We start from the raw sequence: 21,169 nt of genomic DNA, 5'->3' as shown, positions 1-21,169 counted from the left end.
TATAGTTCTTCTCTACTTCCTTTCCACTTACTCGGTTTATATCCCTTTGCAGTCTCTTTGCATCCTCTTTATTGCTTACTTTCCCTTCTAGCTCTGTATTATCAGCAAATTGGGATACATTACACTTGGTTCCCTCATCTAGGTCATTGATATAGATTATAAATAGCTGAAGCTCAAGCAATGATCCTTGTGTTGCTCCACTAGTTGCATCTTGTTATCTAGAAAAAGACATTAATGCTCATACTATCCATTTTTTTGTCTATCAACTGATCCTCATTCCTTCATAATATCTTACTCAAAAGCTCATGAGTCCTAATCTTGTGTAACAATGTCTTGTACAGCACTTTATCAAATGCCTTCTGAAAATGCAAATACTGCATTCTTTTCAGCTCAAAAACCTATAATATTTCTGTCTCCATTACTGGGGATAGGCTATCAACAAATATTCATTATTAGCCCACTGACTCCCACAGTTGCCTTGACCACACTTCTGCACACCTTGCACACTGTAAGGATTACTTTCCATCCTCTCAGTTTCTCCTTTGCAGTCGCATCTGTCTGATGATGCAAACTTCCACACCAGTCCCTCTGATATGTCTTCCATTTTCTTCAACGAAGGAACCTCCCACCAAATTTGACAGGGCCCTCAACCATGTCTGACCCATTTCCTGCGCTTCTGCTCTCACCCCTTCCCCTCCCTCACAGGACCACTACAGGGTGTAGGAAATTGATGTTTAATGAGTGGTTTTAGTTTAGATCACACAATCAAAGCATATTGATCAATTAACCCTATGGTATACTATTCTTTAAACTGTAACCAGTAGAAGACTCCAGCATTTAATATCATGTGACTCTGCTTAGCTTCATTTGACAAAGGCACCATGAGATTTTAGACGCAATGAGGTAACATACTAGTGAGTTAATTGCAGAACAACTGATGAGGAGGCCCTGTTGCATTTATCTCCATATCACAGAGCCACATTGACTTGCCGCCTTCAAGGTTGAATGGGCAAGCTTACATCTCCTCACATCGTAAAACCTTATCAGAACCAGATGTTATCAGAAAAGAAGTTAGGAGGGATTTATTGTATCAAGAGGGATAAAGAATAACAACAGCTGTGTTCTACATTAAGCTAATTTTAATTTGTAGTGTTTTAGAAGAAAGCAATTACACTTGGCTCAATGTATTTTTTGTATTGAGCAAACTTTTGTAACAGTGTGAGACTAGTTTTGTAACTGTATAATCTTTTTAAGCAACTTTTCCAAATCATCCTTTTGTTTTAATTCCAATTACCAACAACCACAGAGAGATAAACATTGCCTAGCAGATGGTCTGTAAAGACAGTTATTGATAAAGGTTCTGATTTAACGAGGAAGCTGTACCAATTAAGTAGAGTCTGAGATGATGAGCTCAAGGTTTCATTCACGAGGACATGACAGCATGTCTCCCCTACCCTAAACAAATGGTCAAAGGAAGATACCATAAAACATAATTTTATCTTAGCAAGATGTTATTAAAATAACAGAAATAAATTTTAATGAGGATGATGGTACTACAGATAATTGGCATTTTAAGAAACCAGTCAGGGAATAGTGAGAAGTGACATCAATTGATGATCGTCACTCTTGGGGCCTATCACAGACTGATCATTCACCCCTTAAGCCAATTAGAAAATAGGCTTGCCTCATTTACAACAACATCATTGCTTAGCTGCGGGTTGTGGCTTGGAAAGAGTTAATAAGCAGCAGCTTACACAATCCAACATATTTGAAACTGATTGAGAGATAGAGAGAGAAAGAAAGAAAGAGGGATATAGAGTGACTGTTTTGTGCAACACCTCTGCCCAGTCTGCAAGCTTGACCCTGAACTCCTGATGGCTTGCTATTTTAATTCTCCACCTTGCTCTCATCAATGACATCTTCGGTCTACTGCAGTGCTCCAGTTAAGGTAAACACAGGCTCAAGGAACAGCACCTCCATCTTTCGATTAGGCACTTCATGGCCTTCTGGACTCAATGTTGAGTTCAACAATTTAACACCATAATCTCAGCCCCATCTCTCACCACTTCCACTCGCTCCCCCCACACCCATTTTGTTACTTTTCCTTTGTAGCGTTTGGTCTTATCCTTTGCTTTCTTGCTTTCAGTTGGCAGCTTTTCATTGTTTTACCATTTACAATCTCCTCTGGACCCATCTTTTGTTTATCCACTCATCCCATTACTGCTCCGTTTGACAACTCCCACCAACTCTGTCATTTAATGTCTTCCATTTTCTGCCCTATCATAGATCTTCCTTTTTGTTTTTGTTGCACCTTCCCCTATTTCACCTCCTTAAAAGCTATTACATTTCTAACTTTTCAGTTCTGATGAAAGGGCATGACCTGAAACTTAAACTGTTTCTCTCTCTACAGATGCTGTCAGACCTGCTGAGTATTTCCAACATTTTCTGTTTTTCTTATTCATGATGATGATGATGATGATGATTATTATCTAGTGGCCTTGGCGAAAATGTGTCATAAATTTACCAGAATTACAGTTAGACTCCAAGGGTTAAGTTAGCAGGAGATTAAACAAACTAGGGTTATATTCCCTGATATTTAGAGGGTTAAGTGATGGTATGATCTCAGTTGTTAAGGTATTATGGGGAACAGATAAGGTAGATAGGGGGAAACTATTTCTGCTAGGCATTGGGGACATGGTCTGGCTCTAATTTTTAGACTATTCAGGGGTGAAATTAGAAAGCACTTACACACAAAGGGTGATAGAAGTTTGGAACTCTTTACTGCAAATGGCAATTGATACAAGGTCAATTGTTAATTTTAAATCTGAGAATGATAGATTTTGTTAAATTAAAGGTATTGAGGGATATGGAATTAGATCACAAATCAGGCCTTCTCTGAATGCTGGAACAGGTTCAGAATAAATGGCCTGCTCCTGTTTCTATGTTCTTAATTTCCCTTCAACCTCTACCACCAAGAAGAACAAAAACAATAATATCCTGGGAACACCATCACCTCCAAATTATTCTCCATATAATACATCTGATTTGGGTATGTATCACCAACCCTTCTTTACCACTGTTCAATAATCTGGAATTTCTTACATGGACTGCAACAGTTCAAGGCAAAATCACTTAGACATCTTCTCAAGGCAACAAATGCAGCCTGGTCATTTTCCTCTTGCAAATATTTTTTATAATGAAATACCTACTCATGAACCTGCATTAACATAAATCTATATCCATGCAGGTTTGAACACAATTAAGTTCACACAAACACTTACTCATATATCCGTGGGCAGAAAACATGACTGTCAGAGATATGGAAATAAAATGCCATTGATAAATATACTCAAATATACCTTTTTACAATTATACAAAAATTATTTTGTAATGCTGCAAAGTGAAGCACAAAAGGCAGGGATTAAGGAGGTGAAATTGCACATTGTGATAGTAACAAAAGGGTTAACGTATTTGGTGAAATATTAGTGATGAACACATATAATTGTTTTCCTACAATCAAGGTGATTTTACTTTATGGAATTTTTTTTTGTGACCTAGGAACTTGATCAACGGGTTTTAAATACTGACGTCAGACTGTCACCCCATTTAATAGATTTTGAATAGATCCATTAGTAGGTTTGAGGATCACTATGAGTAATTACCTTGTACCTGGTCAGGTCATGTAACCAGCACACAAACATTGTGCTGCCTCCTCATCATCATAATTATGGCATGTAACTCTGTGTTAAACATGCTACTGGCTGGCTGCAAGATCAGCAAAGGATCCAGATGCATGGAAGGCTAGCATGAATTTAGCCTGTATTTCTTAAGGGCAGCTACACCTCTTAGATGGGAGGTGCCATCAGGCTGCAGTAACTGGCTGAATCTCACCAAAAGCATTTCCGAGAAAGAGACTTTTTCCCCCAAGATTACCAATGGAGCAGCCAGGAAGAGCTCCCGGGTTCTCCGAGGCCTTAGTCCAACAATTGGAAAGCAGGTGAGCAGTCATGTTTCTGCAGGTCCCTGAAGGGCCTCCAAGCAGACACTGAAACAATGGGAGCAGGTAGTCACAGAGGTCATGCCAAGGAGTGTGGCATCCAAGACTTGGTGCAGTGCCACAAAAAGTTCAGTCATCTGACAAGAGCGGTCAAGATCATTGAATGCATTTTCACATGCCATATCTTACGTCAACCATAAACAGTGCTCAATGCACCACATGCACCGTATGAGTTGTATAGAACCTTGGTGAGGTCACAGCTGGAGTACTGTTTGCAGTTCTGGTCGCTACATTATAGGAAGGATGTGATTGCACTGGAGGGGGTGCAGAGGAGATTCACCAGGATGTTGCTGGGATGAAACATTTAAGTTATGAAGAGAGGTTGGATAGACTTGGGTTGTTTTCACTGGAGTAGAGAAAACTGAGGGGGTGACCTGATAGAGGTGTACAAGATTATGAGGGACATTGCCAAGGTGGATTGGGAGCAGCCGTTCCCCTTAGTTGAAGGGTCAGTCACAAGGGGGCATAAGTTCAAGGTGAGGGGCAGGAGGTTTAGGGGGGATGTGAGGAAAAACTTTTTTACCCAGAGGGTGGTGACAGTCTGGAATGCACTGCCTGGGAGGGTGGTGTAGGCGGGTTGCCTCACATCCTTTAAAAAGTACCTGGATGAGCACTTGGCACATCATAACATTCAAGGCTATGGGCCAAGTGCTGGTAAATGGGATTAGGTAGGTTGGTCAGGTGTTTCTCATGTGTCGGTGCAGACTCGATGGGTCAAAGGGTCCCTTCTGCACTGTGATTCTGTGATTGTCAAGATCATTCAGTTGTATACTTCAATCAAGTCACCCCTCACTCTCCTAAGGAAACAAGCCCAGTCTGTCCAACCTTTCCTCATAAGACAACTCGTTCATTCCAGGTATCAATCTAGTAAATTTCATCTGAACTGCCTCCAAATCATTACATTCTTCCTTAGATAAGGAGACCAAAACAGCGCACAGTATTCAAGATGTGGTCTCACCGATGCCCTGTTCAATTGAAGTACAGCATCCTCACTTTTATGTTCAATTTCTCTCGTAGGTAAGTAGGTCAGGTGTTTCTCATATGTTGGTGCAGACTCGATGGGCCGAAGGGCCTCTTCTGCACTGTGATTCTGTGATCACCATCACTCACCCATCAACAATCTCTAATAATCAGAACTCATTCTAACATGCATTACCTATCAATGAGAACATTCAGGATGATGATATATTCCTGCCTTAAGCACCTGCTCAAATCTCATCACCCTCATCCCGCTATTTGGCATGAAGTGCAAGCTGCAGACAGTGCGACCATACTTTCTACCCAACCCTTTTCCCGCACATTGATCTTCACCCTTCTGCATTTATGCTTAGAGATATCCAAGGCTTGCCACCTAGTCAGTTAGTGCAGCCTCATGATGAAGGTGCAAGTAAGAGCAGACATCTGATGAAGAAGCACCGTCACCCGATCTGACACTCGCAACCACCAATTCAGGTATTGGAAACTTTAAAGCGGTGCTTCCCAAATGTTTTCCCAGTGTGGCCCCATTTTAATGCCACAGACATCACATGACCCCTGGGTGATAATTTGATGGATATGAGAGACATTGAGTGCACGGGAGGAAGGGAAGAGCAAGTGGTGGGCTTCAGCTGCTTTCATCTGCTGGGAAGTGTTTATCCTGCAGGGCCTTTTAAAAGAAACACCTACCTTTTCTCAGCCTTTTTTTTGCAGCAGGAACGCGGCCTCAAACATCAGTCTCTAACACCATGCCCACCATTAGAAAAAACGCACAAGGATTTAAAGAGGCCTCGCAGCTGTTAGCATTGTCTTATCTCCACAACAGCCATTGCTGCCTTGGATCTCGCGTCCTCAAAATCTCGTCTCATGGCCCCAGTGGGGGTTGGGACCCACAGTTTAGGAAGCACTGCTTTAGAGAGTAGTACAAAGGCACATGGTGGGCTGAATTTAAAGGTTGTGGCAGTGGCCCTGGAGGTGGGGCTGGAAAACTTTGGGACAATCCTGCTGCGACCATCTCCAGGAGCCCCAGTGCAATTCTATGCTCCTCAGGCAATTAACTGTCTTCCACCCCTTTAAAGGTGGAGACACCACCTCCAAGAGCAGCTGGCCAATTGGAATTCTTTGACCTTCCGCACCCCTGAGTTAATTGCAAAGTGTTGGGAAGGCAATTATCACTCCTCTCTGCTGCCTTCACTCTTAATTCTATGGTGCTTCCCACCTCCTAGACGGCTCCTGAGGGCAGAATTATTAAATTGTGCCTGTTGAGTCAGTGAGCATGTAAGCCCAAGACTGGAGTAAAGGGACACAAGCTTCCTACAGAGCGATATCATTGACAAATTCTTCTGCCAAGGATTCAGGTGCAGACTTCATTGGGATGGCATATCAGAGAACGCTGATGGGCATGATCACAAACATGCATGGTGCATTGGCAGACTTGCCACAGAGCCTGTTTTCACTGTAAAGGAGCATGGAGGAGTCCGGCTCCAACGGGATTGATACCGGGATTTGCATAGAGCTTGGAGCCCATCCTTTCCAGTGTGGAAGCGGTCGCCAACTCCATGACAGCACCTGCGGGTGCAGGTGTGATGCAGCGTCTGATGGTCAATGTCTCACCTTTCATTGTAGCACAAACAGATGCCACCCAACATCTGAATGTTGCAATGGATGCTGAGACTGTGGTCCTAAGATCCATGCTTATTGTCAGGCAAGCCCAGCTTGGTGCCATGCAGGCGCAAACGGCTGCTGTTGTGGGTGCAGATCTCTATGCACAAAGGGGCTTATAGGGTCTCACAGCAGTCCAGCAATATATACTCCAGCAGATTATTCTGATTGCTGAGGCATCGCCACAATGGATTGGTGATGGTTCTGTAGCACATAATCCTGCTGTCTTCTCTCAGAATGACAGCATTCGTCCTCCCTTCACTGCCACACTGTCAGTGCCCTTGCTGTTGCCTGTCAGTCAGTCAGCTCAGACTGTTGCCACCCATGCTGAGGGGGCACAGTCTGAAGCTGTGCTTTCCATGCCCAGAGTTGTTTGAGGACAGTATGCTTCAGTGACTTTCTAATTCATTCATGGGATGTGCACATGAATAGTATGGAGTTGGGAATGGTCAGTGGGTTTGCGTTAATACACGAAAATGTTAGATTCTTATTACATACAGAAGTTAAACTGATAACTTACCGAGATAAAAAATGTAAGGCGAGATGATGCTGCCCACCCTCGAGGCTGTGGAGCCCACTCCGACACCCATGTTTCTTACCGCGGTTGGGTACAACTCGGCAGTGAAAACATAAACCATGGAGAACGCACTTGAGGTCCCAAATTTTCCAATCATCACCAGCACTGTGGCAAGTGCTGAAAGATCTAGAAAAAACAAACAGAATCGTAACTTAATGGAAGGTGCATTGGTTTACTAGTACCTGCCTGTATAAATCTGTAACATATTTGATATATGGACTGATTTTCTAAATACATGCTATTGGCACAGACCCATACCGATTAAGAGTCTTTATTGGGAATTCTTGGTGGTGATCCCCATCCATTAAAATTAATGGATAGAAAAGTAGGCATCTACAATTTTCCAATATATGTTCCTAATGGATGAAATTCTGCACAGAAAGCATGCATTTATGAAGCAGGCGCCTTAATACTGTTGTTATAATTACTGGGCTAGTGGAAGTGAAGTATGTTAAATAAAGCCACCTCACCCATTCTGGCCAGGCTCCAACAACTATAACCACAACAACTTAATATATAGCACCTTGTAAAGGGAAAGAAAAAGTCTCCAGCTGCTGTATGGAGGTAAATCAAACAAATAGACACCAAGGTGAAGAACAGATTAGGAAGAGTGACCAAACAATAGGTCAAAATTTGGGGTTTAGGGATAGTCTTAGCAGAGGGGTTCAGAGATAGAACATCAGAATGTGAGACGTTGGTGGCTGAATAACTAGTCACCAATTGGAAGGCGAAGAGGTGGGGTTTAGGCAAGAGGTTGTGACAAGCTGAATGGAAGATTTGTGGGGACTCTAGAGCTAAACAAGGTTACAAAGTTTGGAAAAGATGAGACCTGGAAAGATTTAATGTCAAGGATGAGACTTCTTAGTGTTGACAAAAGGACTGACATAAGGGCCAAGATAGGCAATATTAAGGAGGCGGAGCGAACCATATTTTTGCGATGGAGAGATTCTGTGGTTAGAAATTCGGCTTGGTCAAATAAAAAACTAAAGGGTGTGAACAGTTCTGTCTGTGACAGTGACTGAGCAGGATGATGCAGTTGGTGGTGAGAGCTTGCACTTTGCAGCAGGGCCTGAAGATGGTGGCTTTGATCATCCCAATGTTTCACATCAGGAAATTGGGGTTCATCCAAGATTGTTGTTGGATACTGTACGACAATCCAAAGACACTGGAGGGATTGAGAAGTTTAGAGCCGTGTGTCATCAGTGTACATGTGGAAGCTGACCCCATGCTGAGGGGGCGCAGTCTGAAGCTGTGCTTTCTAGGTGCAAAGGAGGGGAACAGTGACAAATTCATGGGGATTCACAAAGTAATGGTGCGGTGGTGGGAATAGAAACCATTGGTTTCCCTGGCTATGATTGGATAGGTAAGATTGGAACAAGTGTTGGATAGCAACTGGCTGAATGTAAGAAACCAGGAAGGAAAGGCTAGCAGCATAATTTGATGGAGTTTTGTTTACACTTTGGATTGCTGTTACACACTATAGCTGTGTGAAAGGTGAACATTGGCCCATAAATTGCTGTCAAAATAACAGAGCGACTACTTTTCAGTGTAACAGCCACAGTGGCTTCAGCCGAGGGCAAGGGCATGGACAGGGTAGGGAGCAGCTGTTCCCCTTAGTTGAAGGGTCAGTCACAAGGGGGCATAAGATCAAGGTGAGGGGGCAGGAGGTTTAGGGGGGGACTCTTATACCCAGAGGGTGGTGATGGTCTGGAATGCACTGCCTGGGAGGGTGGTAGAGGTGGGTTGACTCAAATCCTTTAAGTACCACCTGGATGAGCTCTTGGCACGTCATAACATTCAAGGCTATGGGCCAAGTGCTGGTAAATGGGATTAGGTAGGTAGGTCAGGCGTTTCTCACGTGTTGGTGCAGACTTGATGGGCCAAAGGGCCTCTTCTGCACTGTGATTCTAAATATTTGATTAAACACAGAAATGAGAGGTTGGAGATGCACCGCTCCAATGTTAACTTTGCTCATTCTTCCTGTCTTTCTTCTATCTTTTTCTTAAATCCAATCTTTCTTTCCCTCTCTTTTTTTCTCTTTTTGTTACTAATTTGACATAAAGTGAGATGAGAGTGATTGCCCTTCACATCAAGGCAGTATTTGACTGCCTTGCTGGAGTCCCAGCAAAATTGAAGTTCATCTGAATCAGGAAGAAAATCCTCCACTGGCTGAAGTCATGCTGAGCAAAATAGAAAGACAGTTGTGGTTGTTGGAGGCCAATCATCTCAGCTCCAGGACACTGCTACATGAATTTCTAAGGGTAGTGTCCTTGTCCCAACCATCTTCAGCTACTTCAAGGTGGTGTGCCATGGAGAAGTATGGAAGGTAGTGAAGAATCCTGCTTTGGACACCATGAAGCAGGCTTGCAGTCTGGAGTATGTGAACAGCAAATCTTTATGAACAACTCATAATTATGCACATATTTACATTAGAAGGTATAGGTTAGGAGCTGACCACATTCTAGATCTTAACCCAACCGTGTCCATCCCCAGACTTACCCTAGCTCTGGGCCATGCATCTTCTTACATCACTGTACTCAGTCCCACATTAACCCCTTATGTACAAGTCTCTTCCACTACACCTCCCCCCAAGACTTTATCCTATGGATATAGAGTTACTTTAGTTTACTTCCAAGTCTTACATTGTTATAAATCTTGTGCATTTACCTCATTGTTACAACTTTGGTGCTATTCTAACATTATTGCTATTACAGTATTAACATTAACAACATTCTCACTATCCCATCTCCCCCTCCAAGTCCTTGAAGTTAGAGATTCAAGTGGTCTGGAGGCTTAATAACCCTTCCACATCTCGTTCACCATTCTGTCGCGAGAGAAGTAGAGTCTGGTGTTGTTTGTTCTTGTTGTTGGATTGGTGGTTGAACTGCTGTTTGGGTATGTTTCCATCCGTTTCTTCCATTGCTTGAGGTTAAACCATGTCTGGTATATGGCTGTTGTTGACCTTTTCTTGTGGGGTGGCGAAAATGACATTTGTCTATTTTGTGGTGTTTTTTCTTCTTCCTTCTCTGTTTAGGCCGTCTGGAAACTCGCTGAGGCTGAGGAAGAGTGCTCCTGCGGCAAGAAGAAGGCTGAGTAGCATGCTCACCTCTGCTTTTTGTTGTTGATGGTGCACAACTGCTACCGGGTTCCAGCATCCCTTGTGGTTTTAGCACACTGGCTGGAAGCTGCTGTGTGTGCACAGTGGTTGGTCAGTCTACTGATTGCACTACCATTGTAGTTGGAGGTAGAAGCTCCTCAGATTGTTGACGCATCTCTAGTACCACTGCAACCACAGGTGAAATCAGAGTCTACGTGCTCTTTAGTGTTTGAGGACTCAGGACTGTGCTTTTCGGGCCGACTAATGACTATGGTAGTCTTGCCATCTTCGGCCGGCTGGATAAGATCGAGGGCCACCCAGGCATCGCTGCTGAGAAGATAGAAAGGCTGATAGCTCAAAAATTTATTTGTCAGCATACCTCAGAGGTTCAAGGATCATGCTGAGGACCGGGAGTTGGACTCCCCCTGCTGTATAAAATGGAGTGTATAAAATGGAGTGTCTGTCGTTCGAATCCAAAGGCCTTGGAGCCATGGTTCCTCATCTGACAGGACTGTCACGCTGGCACCTGAATCTAATTTAAAATTGTTTAGATGGCCATTTACCAGGATATCAGCATTCCGAAATGAAGAACCACATTCTCTGGTGTCAACTAAGAAAAATGGCTGTGCATCTTCTGGGTCTTCGGTCTCGACCTTTTGGATTACCTGTGGGGTGTTTGTGCATTCCTGGGATTTTGACTTGCACAGTTTACAATAAGTGTCCTTGTCTGTTGCAGTGGAAGCACTGGAAAGTACTCACAGGACACTGATCTTTCCTGTGGGGGCTTTTGGCACCACAGCGCTGGCAAAATCGTTCTGTTGTGCGGTCCAGGTGTTGCTTTCCCTGTCTTTGGTCCTTGCATTTTTGTCCCTGATATGGCGCACTGAGGGTTGGTTTCTGCCCCATGAAGTGTTCTCTCCCCTTAGGGTGGTCCTGTGTTGTTCACATAGCTCAGATAGCCTAGCTAGCCGGACAGCCTTGTCAAGGATAAGATCATCTTTAGCTTGTAGGAGGTCAGAGAGTCAATCGTCCGCAACATAGTTTTGTCTCGTATGAGTTCAGTCTTTAAATTGCCATATTCACATCCTCCTGTCAACCTGTAGAGATTGTTAATGAAAAAATCAACAGGTTCCCCAGGGAGCTGGACACTCTTTTTAAATGTAGCTCCCTCTAGTATTTTATTGGATCTCAAGTTGAAATGGACTTCAAAAAATTTCAAAACACCCTCAAATTTGGCAGATGATTCATCAATATCATGTCGTGCAACAATGTTGTCTGCAATCGACCCAATCGAATAAAAAAGTGTACTAACTTGTTCTGCTTCAGATTTTTTTATTGAGGCCTGCAGCAACGCTGTATTTTAAAAACCTTTTTCTCCAAAGACTCTAATTGTGTGCCTGGTCTGGGCCATGGGTGAATGAATCCCAGAGGAGCTGTAAGTGTGGAATCGCAATCCATTTTTGAAGATTTTAACAAGTGTGGGTACGGCTTTAAGAGATTATAGGCTTCCAAGATGGCATCACTGGTTACTGCTGAACAATGGATCTTCCCTCGCTGGCCAGTTTTTGAGAGCTTTTCAAAAGATGGTGGAATGCCTCTGCCTGAAGAAGAAGGGACTGCAATGGCGGTGGATGTCGGCTGGCTGCTGGCTTAATTAATTTGGTGGTATCACATTACGACTTGGGCTCTTGGAAAAGTAGCGCGGGCTAACTGGATGGCCGTGAGGTACCGAGGGAGAACAAAATGAATTATTAATGATGACTTTTTTTCTTGCCGGACTAGGGAGCTATACGCCAAGACTCGGAGTCTGGAATCGGGTGCAGAGATGAGTTGCTTTCAAATGGTGCTTCTCAATGAACGACTTAAAATGGGTTTCTCGGGGCTAGCTGGTCTGGAATTTTTTTTAAAAATGTCACCCTTGCAGCTGCGAGCACTGCTTGCTGAAGCTGGACTTCCAAGGAGGATGGAATGGAGTCTTCTGTCTGAGTGAAACTTCCACCTTTTCTTGTTTGCTTCCAGGCTCTCTATCTCTGGAGCTTTTTCTTTCTGGGAATTTTCTCAACATCAGCCACTTAAGTTGTGAGTTAGGTTCAGTGCAGCATCCGTTGAAGGTGTCCATTTTCTTAGTTCCTCAGTATTCTTACGAGGGTGGGGGTTTTAATCCTGAGGGTGCCACCATGAAGAGACAGGATCCCACCGCTGCCATCATGAAGAATCCTGCTTCGGACACTATGAAGTAAGCTTCCAGTCTGGAGTATGTTAACAGCAAATCTTTATTTGCTACTCATAACTATGCACACATTTAGAGATGCAGGTATGGAGCTGACCCCATCCTGGATCTTACCCCAATTGTCCATCTCCAGACTGACCCTGGCTCTGGGTCGTGTGTCTTCTTGCATCACTGTATGGGTTGTACTATACTCCATCCCACGTTAACCCATTATATACCAGACCCTGCTACTACAGTTAGATTGTGATCGCATGATCAAGACCAGACTAGAGCGCATTGGAATAGTCAAGCGGTAATGAAGGCATGGATGAGGGTTTCAGCAGTACATGAGTTGAGACAGGGGCAAAGTTGAAAGATGTTACAGAGGTGGAAAGATACACTCTAAGAGATGGCACAAATACAGACTCGAAACTCATCGCAGAACCAAATGTGACACCAAGATTACGAACAGAGTAGTTTAATTTCATATTGTTATCAGGGAGAGGGATGGAGTTGGTAGTTAGGGAATGGAGTTTGAAGTGGGGACTGGAAACAATGGCCTCAGTCTTCCCAATATTTCTTTGGAGGAAATTTCTGCTCATCCAGTATTGGATGTCAGAGAAGCAGTCTGAAAAATTAGCAACAGTGGAGGGGTCGAGAGAGGTGGTGGTGAGGTAGAGCTGGGTGTTGTCAATGTACATGTGAAAACTAACACCCTGCTTCCACATGGACTGTAGTGGTTCAAAAAGACAGCTCACCACCATCAACTCAAGGGCAATTAAGGATTGGCAATAAATGCTGGCCCAGCCAGCAATGCCCACGTGCTGTGAATGAAGAAAATAAAAAATGATGTCACAAAGGGGCAGCCTGTAGATGAAAAATAGGAGGGGCCAAGGATTGATCATCGAGGAGGACACCAGAGTTAATGGTGCGAGAGCAGGAAGAGAAGCTATTACAAGTGGATTATCTTGCTAAATTAGATTGATAAGAGTTGAGCCATGTGAGAGCAGTCCCATCCAGCTGGACAACAGTGGAGAGGCACTGGAGGAGGATGGTGTGGGCAAGCATGTCAAAGATTGAAGACAGATGGAGAAGAACGAGGAGGGCAAGTTTACCTTTGTTACAGTCTCATAAGATGTCATTTATGACTTTAATAAGAGCCATTTCGGTACCTTGGCAGGAGCAGAAACCTGATTGGAGGGATTCAAACATGCAGTTCCAGGAAAGATGGGGGCAGATTTGGGATCCAAGAACACATCTGAGGACTTTGGAGAGGAAAGGGAGATTGGAGATGGGACGATACTTTGCAAGGATGGAGGGGTCAACGGTTATGTGTTTGAGGAGAGGAGTGATGACAGAAGATTTAAAGGTGAGAGTGGGGCAACAGCTGACAAGCAAGAACCATTTACAATATCACCTAACATGGGGGCCTGCGGGGAAGTTAGGTTATCAGCAGTTTAGTGGGAATAGGATCGGGGGAACAGGAGGTGAGTCTCAGGGACAAGATGAGCTCAGAGAGGGCGTGAGGGGAGACAGGAGAGAAATCAGAGAAAGATACGAGTTCAAGGTAGGGCAGGGATGACATTAAATGAAATTTGGCCAGGTAGGCTAGTGTAAAAGAGGGACATGGCATAGGTACCTGATTGGATTGTTTCAATCTTACTGACAAAGAAATTCATGATCTCCTCCATTGTTGTTGGAGGTGAACATAAGGTCAGAAGTGGGGATGTTCGCTGATGATTGCAGTTTTCAGTACCTCTCACAACTCCTCAAATACTGAAGCAGTTCATGACAGCATTCAGCAAGACCTGGGCAACATTCAGGCTTTGGCTGATAAGTGGCAAGTAATATTTACCTCACTCAAGTGCCAGACAATGACCATTTTCAAAAAGAGAGAATCTAACCATCTCCCCTTGATGTTCAATGGCTTTACTACCACTGAATTTCTTACCATCAACACCCTGGGAGTCATCATTGACTAGAAACTTAACTGAACCAGCCATAATAAATACTCTGACAAGAGCAGTTCAGAAGCTAATAATTCTGCAGCTAGTACCTCACCTCCCGACTCCCCAAAGCCTGTCCGCCATCTACAAAGCACAAGTCAGGATTGTGATGGAATACTCTCCACTTGCCTGGATGAATGCAGCTCCAATAACACTCAAGAAGCTCGATTCCATCCTTGATAAAGTAGCCACTTGATCAGCACCCCAACCACCACCTTAACATTACTCCCTCCACAACTGGCCCACAGTGGCAGCTGTCTGTACCATCTACAAGATGCACTACAGAACTCACCAAGGCTCCTTCAAAAGTATTTTCCAAATCCATAACATTACCACCTGCAATTTCACCTCCGAGTCACATACCATCACCTTTCCTTCACTTTTGCTGGGTCAAAAACTTGGAACGCTCACCCCACAGCACTGTGGATATATCTACACCAAATGGACTGCAGCAGATCAAGAAGGTGGCTTGTCACTACCTTCTCAAGGGCAATTAAGGATGGGCAACAAATGCTGGCCTTGCCAGTGACACTCGCAACCCAAGAACAAATAAAATAGAAATTCCTTGTTCAGACCTTGTGCTGTTCCTTTCCTGAATTTTCAATCTGATCAGCTAAGGAGAAAAAAAGTTGTTCATTCAGGTCCCAGATGCCCAGTAGAGGGCACTGTCCCATTTCAATTTCCCACTTAAAACAACTTGTGCACAAAATGCATGGAGATTAACCAAGTAAGGACAACTCTAAGTAACGTGGTGTTTGTTGACTGGTTACGGCAATTTTTGGGCCAATAATTTAGCTTAATACATAATATTTTGAAATAGCTAATGGACGTTTTGGAATAGGTGAACAGATGCTTTGCGTAAGGAAGTAGCCTGTAGAAATAAGAAAGGTGGTGATGTAGTATGTCTTTAAGTGGGTATGTCCATAATCTGTATATATCAACAGACAGGCTTTGATGTGGCCCAGCATTAGTATTTGTGAGTTGACCATACAAGAAATCTTCGTAAGAGCTCTCAAGCAACATGTATATACCACTGCAATCTTTGAATAAAGAACTCATGTTATAGTTTACCAGTTTTACTTGAGTGATTGGTGAATTTGTGTTTGAAGAATAGAAGGAAACACAAAAGGGTTTGTGGAAATATTCTTGCAAAATGCAGAGGGATGCATATGTGCTGACCCCTAGAGTTCTTTAGCTTTCAGAAAGGGAAAGAATATGCTGTGCCAATATTGATATTTGTAAGTGCTAAATTGCAAAGACATCAACAGCCAGACAGATTGCTCCTTCCAAGGAAGGTGGTGGCATTGTGGTATTGTCACTGGACTGGTATTCCAGAAGCCCTAGGGACCTGGGTTCAAATCCCACAGTGGCAATGATGAAATTTGAATTTAATAAAAATCTGCAATTAAAAGTCTGATGATGACTATGAATTGTCAATTGTTGTAAAAACCCATCTGGTCCAATAATGTCCTTTAGGAAAGGAAATCTGCTGTCCTTATCTGGCCTGGCGCTACATGTGACTCCAATCCCACAACAATGTGGCTGACTCTTTACTGCCCTCTGCAAAAGGGCAATTAGGGATGGGCAATAAATGATGCCCACATCCCATGAATGAATAAAAAAAACCTGGGAAATGGGAGGGAGTTAGAGCAGATTTGTCACAAAACAGTGATAAGAAAGGATATAAAGGGGCAAAATCTACAACTTCAACATTTTCTTCACAGAAAAAACTGCGGCAAAACACATTATTAATTGTATTTTAATGTGACAGTACAAATTATTTTGGGGATCATTATAAGCTGGCCTAGAATTTAGGTTTTATTTAGGATTTAGGTTGCCTGCTTAACTTGACTATTTTAGAGGCTGTATTCTGCGAAAAATTAACAAGGCCAAGCCTCCATTTTGGACTAACACCTCACTGAAAAGATGTCATTTTGTGATTTGAATACATGCTGCCAAATTATGCAATATTTTAGTACAGTAATCACTAGTACTATAAAGTAACAGATGACTATTAGAAGAAGTACCTCAATTACTCTGTAATTGAAGAATAAGTAATTAATCTGATAGTTAATGGAAGTCAGATTATTTCTATTTCTGTATTTTTCTACAAACCTTCCTATGTTAGAATTGAAGTCTGGGACTTGAACATGCAGTGACAATATGTTGTCAGAAAGGAACCTACACTATCCAGTAGAGGTCCCTATCAAAATAAACTGTCCTTGACTAGTCTAATACTGGACCTAATCAATAAGTACAACATTGAGATGAGGACACATTTTGAAGTACTCTATTATCTTTCTGTTTTAGGGCAAAAATGAACATATCAAATTAAATTAATCCTTACAACACTTTGCTAGTAAGAACAACTTTGGGTCATGGTGGGGTGATGCCAGAATTAGGTATAAAAGAGGGTTTCAGGAACCATCTTGTTTGTGTGCTACAAGGATTGTGTTTTATTGGGGACAGGGGCAGAATTCCTGTGCGCGCGAGAAGGGCTGAGGTCATGTCTGATTCTTCTGGATTGGCCATTCATTTGAAGTTGAGAAGCATGTAGTGTATTGTTTATAAGTATACCTTTTGTTCTTTTTCTCTTTTAGTCAAGTGATAAGTGTATTGTTTTATTTTATCCTTTATTCAATAAACATTGGCATTTTTTGCAATATGGTCTGAGTCTTTTCCTGACGGTTATTTCTCTGTTGATCTAAAACAGCTTTAAGGGTTAATTTGGGATCCAGTAATTGGGTTGTGCACAGCTGAATTAAGTCTAAATTTATCAAAACAACCTCTTTTTAAATGTACATCATTCCACGGAGCTAATTGACTGAGAGATGCTGGAGGCTACATAGAGATTGAGAAAGATGAGGAATGATAATGAATCAGTTACATTCACAGTGGACGTGACTTTTGTAAAGACTGTTTTAGCAGCGTCAGAGTGAAAATCTGATTGGAGGGATTGAAACACAAAATTGCACGAGATAGGGATAAGTTTGGGAAGCTGCAGCAAATTCAAATTTTTGGGGAAGGAAAGAGAAGTTGAGAATAGGATGGAAAATTTGAGGAAGGGGTTAATGAAGGTGATTTTGAAGGGAAGAGGAATTGTGCTGAGCGAGGAGGATCTACTTAGTGTCAGTTATCATGGCAGCCTGGAAACAAAGTTGGATGGTCAGCAGCGAATTACGATAGGTAAGGCTTCCCACCAGCAGAATTCCATCTTTTGTATTATACACCTCATTGCAGTGCCTGTACTTACACATTAGCACTATGAAACTCAATGGAAGCCAGAACATGTTGTATATGGAGCTCAATTCTCCCAAGGTAACAGATGTCAATCTACTTGCTGCTGTGAATCAATAGCATGTAGGTGGAGGTGCAGTGCACGTTGGGGGTTGAATGTAGCAAAGTGTATATTAGGCAAATTTAGTGCACAGCACAATGCATGTCATATTCGAGTGTGTTTGTCTCCACTTCGCAACAATAAGTTAAGTTTCAGTTGTTTCAAATGATGATTCTTGGGTAAAATATAAGAATTTGTATCACTTTGTATAACCAGGGATGAAAAAGTGGTTTGATAATTCAGCTCTTCTGCCAATGCTGATGTGAAATAATGAATTGGCCTGAGTTAGTCACCAACCAATTTTCCCTCCCTCAGTGTTCTCCTCTCAGCACCTCATCCTTACAACACTACAAAGATCAGCGAAATTGCAATGGGCTTTCAAAGTTTGTGGAACAGTATGCCAGAATGCTAAAATCTCTCAAAGATTAAACCACATAAATATTTCAATTTATCATGAATTGCTGCTTTGAAATATTTAACAAAGACATGTTTTGATAACTTTAAGTGCACTGTAAAAAATTTACCTGGAGGTATGAGTTGGATGAAGAAAAGGACAATTCCACCAAGAAACAGTGAGCCTGAAAGGCTGAACCTTCGGGAAAACCTCTGGAGAAAAAGCCAAGCAGCTATGTAGGCCGGAACTTCGATGGCAGCAGCGAAGAAACAGTTCAAATAGTCATCACCGTGGAGATTAGGAGTGTTCAAAGACAGGCCATAGTATTCAGCTGTTAGAATCATCCTGTAAAAAAAAGGAAAAAAATTCTTGTAAAACGATTTTTTAAACTTTCCTCCTCCCATCTCTCTTTTTCAATTTTGCTTTTACTTTGGATTTTCTTTCTCTCTCATCTGCGCACCCCTGTTCCACCTAACATTTCCCACCAAGGGGGCAGGCAGAAAATCAGCTCTCCTTGTTTTGCATTAAAGTCAAATTTTAGAAGGTGAACAGAAACATTCCCTTCGGCTAACTTACTCTTCTAAATTTACCTCCCTGCATTGAGAAACAGCAGCATCCCTATTGAAATTTGTTTATAAAAATCAAAAGCTGTACAGATATCTGTGTGCATGATTCCATTCCGATTTTGATCCATCCAGCTGCTGAGAGGCAAAGCAAGCGGGTTCCTTCTCTCCTACCCTCAGTGTTACAGATCATAGAATAAGCATTGAATGATTACTGCACAGAAAGGGGTATTTGGCCTGTGATGTCTGTGCTGCCTCCCTGAAGGAGTAATTCACCTTGTGCCACTCCCCTGCCTTCTTCCCCATAACCCCGAATATTCTTCCTTTCCACATAATAATCCCTTTTCAATATTTTATTGAACATTCCTCCATCACACTCTCAGGCAGTGCATTCCAAATTCTAATTACTACTGCATGAAAATGCTTTTCTTCATGAGGCCATTGCTTCTTTCGCCAATTGTATTTTTTTTTTATTAACTCTTAAGTTTACTGAAGTATTTCCATTGGTTCACACTTCTCTACAACTGGATTTTAGTGTTATACTTTCATTTGGACATACTTGATATACTGTATTATTTTCTTCATTATTTGATCGTGATGTTCTTAAGCGTCCCTATTCTGGGGCACTGTTTTACATTACATCACTTCTCTGAACGTGGCTTTACATATTTCTGTAATAATCCCACAAATAGTTATAAAACAAAGAACGAAAATGTGTGTGTTCTTTGTAAAGGGGACACAGAGCAAAATCCCAGAACCTCTGCCATTGACCCTTGCAGACTTTGAGAGGTTGGAGAAGGTTCCTTCCTTTGTACGGCAATCCTATCACATCTATGGTATCTGTCTGTGTAGGAGGTTGCAGACTGTGGGACTGATTTCTCCCCTTTGGGAGGGGGGGTGAGGAAACATGTCTTTGTGAGGAGAACAAATATTCCTAAAAATGTTGTTTCATCTTTGTGAGAGCCTGACTCAGGCTTGCACCCCTAGAGACCTCACTAGTGTATTTTGGCAGACTGTTACACTGCATTTCATACGAACATATGAACAAGGAACAGCAGTGGGCCATTCAGCCCCTCGAGCCTGCTCCACCATTTAATAAGATCATGGCTGATCTGATAGCAACCCGAAATCTGCATACCACCTACCCATGATAACCTATCAACCCCCTACTTCCCAAGAATCTATCCTTCTCTGCCTTAAAAATATTCAAAGACTCTACTTCCAACACCTTTTCAGGAAGAGAGTTCCAAAGACACATGGCCCTCTGAGTGAAAAATTTCGTCTCATCTCTGTTTTAAATGGGCGACCCCTTATTTTTAAACAGTGACCACTAGTTCTAGATTCTCCCACAAGAGGAAACATCCTCTCCACATTCAACCTTTCAAGACCCCTCAGCATCTTACATGTTTAAATCAAGTCGCCTCTTACTCTTCTAAACTCCAGCAGATACAAACCTAGTCTGTCCAGCCTTTCGTCATAAGACAACCCACCCATTCCAGGTATTAGTCTGGTAAATATTCTCTGAACTGCTTCTAATGCATTTCACAGCATAGTGACTGCCTATCATCAATCTAGCTGCTGAGAGACTGGGGATGTGAGAGCTTCCAGCGCTGAAAGCTCCTGTCCTTTTTAGTACATTTAATTTAATAGTACTTTCAATTCTGTTTTGAGATCACATTCCATTTTACTGTGAAAAAGGAATCTCAAAGGTCTCAGATATGACATATAGGAAGATGTAATTAAAATGAGTGGACAGTGGGACAACTTGTTTCAGCTCAAGCTGTAGCTAAATCCAATCCTCCATCAATTGAATTACAAGCGGAAAAATCACAAAAGTGTAATTTTTATGGTAATGTATTGAGAAACATTTGAAAGGAAAGCGAGCACAGATGATGCAAAATTGAATGAAGAGAGACAACGAAAGTTAAAAGGTACATTGTAAAAGGGGAGAAAGAACAGGGAGACCTGGGGTATTTATGCACAAATCTTTAAGGTTGCGTGGAAGGTTAACAAAGAAGTTAATGAAGGACTCTCCTCATTCTTTTCACCAAAATGTCTCAACACACTTTTGTGTTGAATTTCAACTGTAACGTGAGCAAAGAAAAATCCTCAGACTTGCTTATCAAATAAAATTGATCTTCCTTTCATTCTAAGGACTCCATTGGAGGCTCGACGCAAAACTGATTTGCAGAATCCATCTCTTTCCACAGGTCAGATCCAAATGTTTCTCTTTTACAGGAAAGCAACCTGTACTGACCAATTAAACTGTCTAATAGATATTCTTTGTTTCTG

The 21,169-nt window shown here is 42.3% G+C and overlaps 1 protein-coding gene across 1 annotated transcript in view; it reads right to left on the bottom strand.

The window, feature by feature from the left end:
* LOC121280733 (solute carrier family 22 member 5-like) overlaps positions 1–21,169 on the bottom strand; it is a 160,272-nt gene that overhangs the window by 12,944 nt on the left and 126,159 nt on the right. The window contains exons 7-8 of the mRNA XM_041192868.1: positions 18,445–18,659; positions 7,215–7,397 (exon numbers count right to left, since the gene is read on the bottom strand). Coding sequence (XP_041048802.1) covers positions 7,215–7,397; positions 18,445–18,659 — 398 coding nt within the window. The remainder of the gene's footprint in view (positions 1–7,214; positions 7,398–18,444; positions 18,660–21,169) is intronic.

The sequence above is a fragment of the Carcharodon carcharias genome, chromosome 8, assembly GCF_017639515.1.
Source record: "Carcharodon carcharias isolate sCarCar2 chromosome 8, sCarCar2.pri, whole genome shotgun sequence".
NCBI classification, from domain to species: domain Eukaryota; kingdom Metazoa; phylum Chordata; class Chondrichthyes; order Lamniformes; family Lamnidae; genus Carcharodon; species Carcharodon carcharias.
This window is presented reverse-complemented; position numbering and strand designations above follow the sequence as displayed.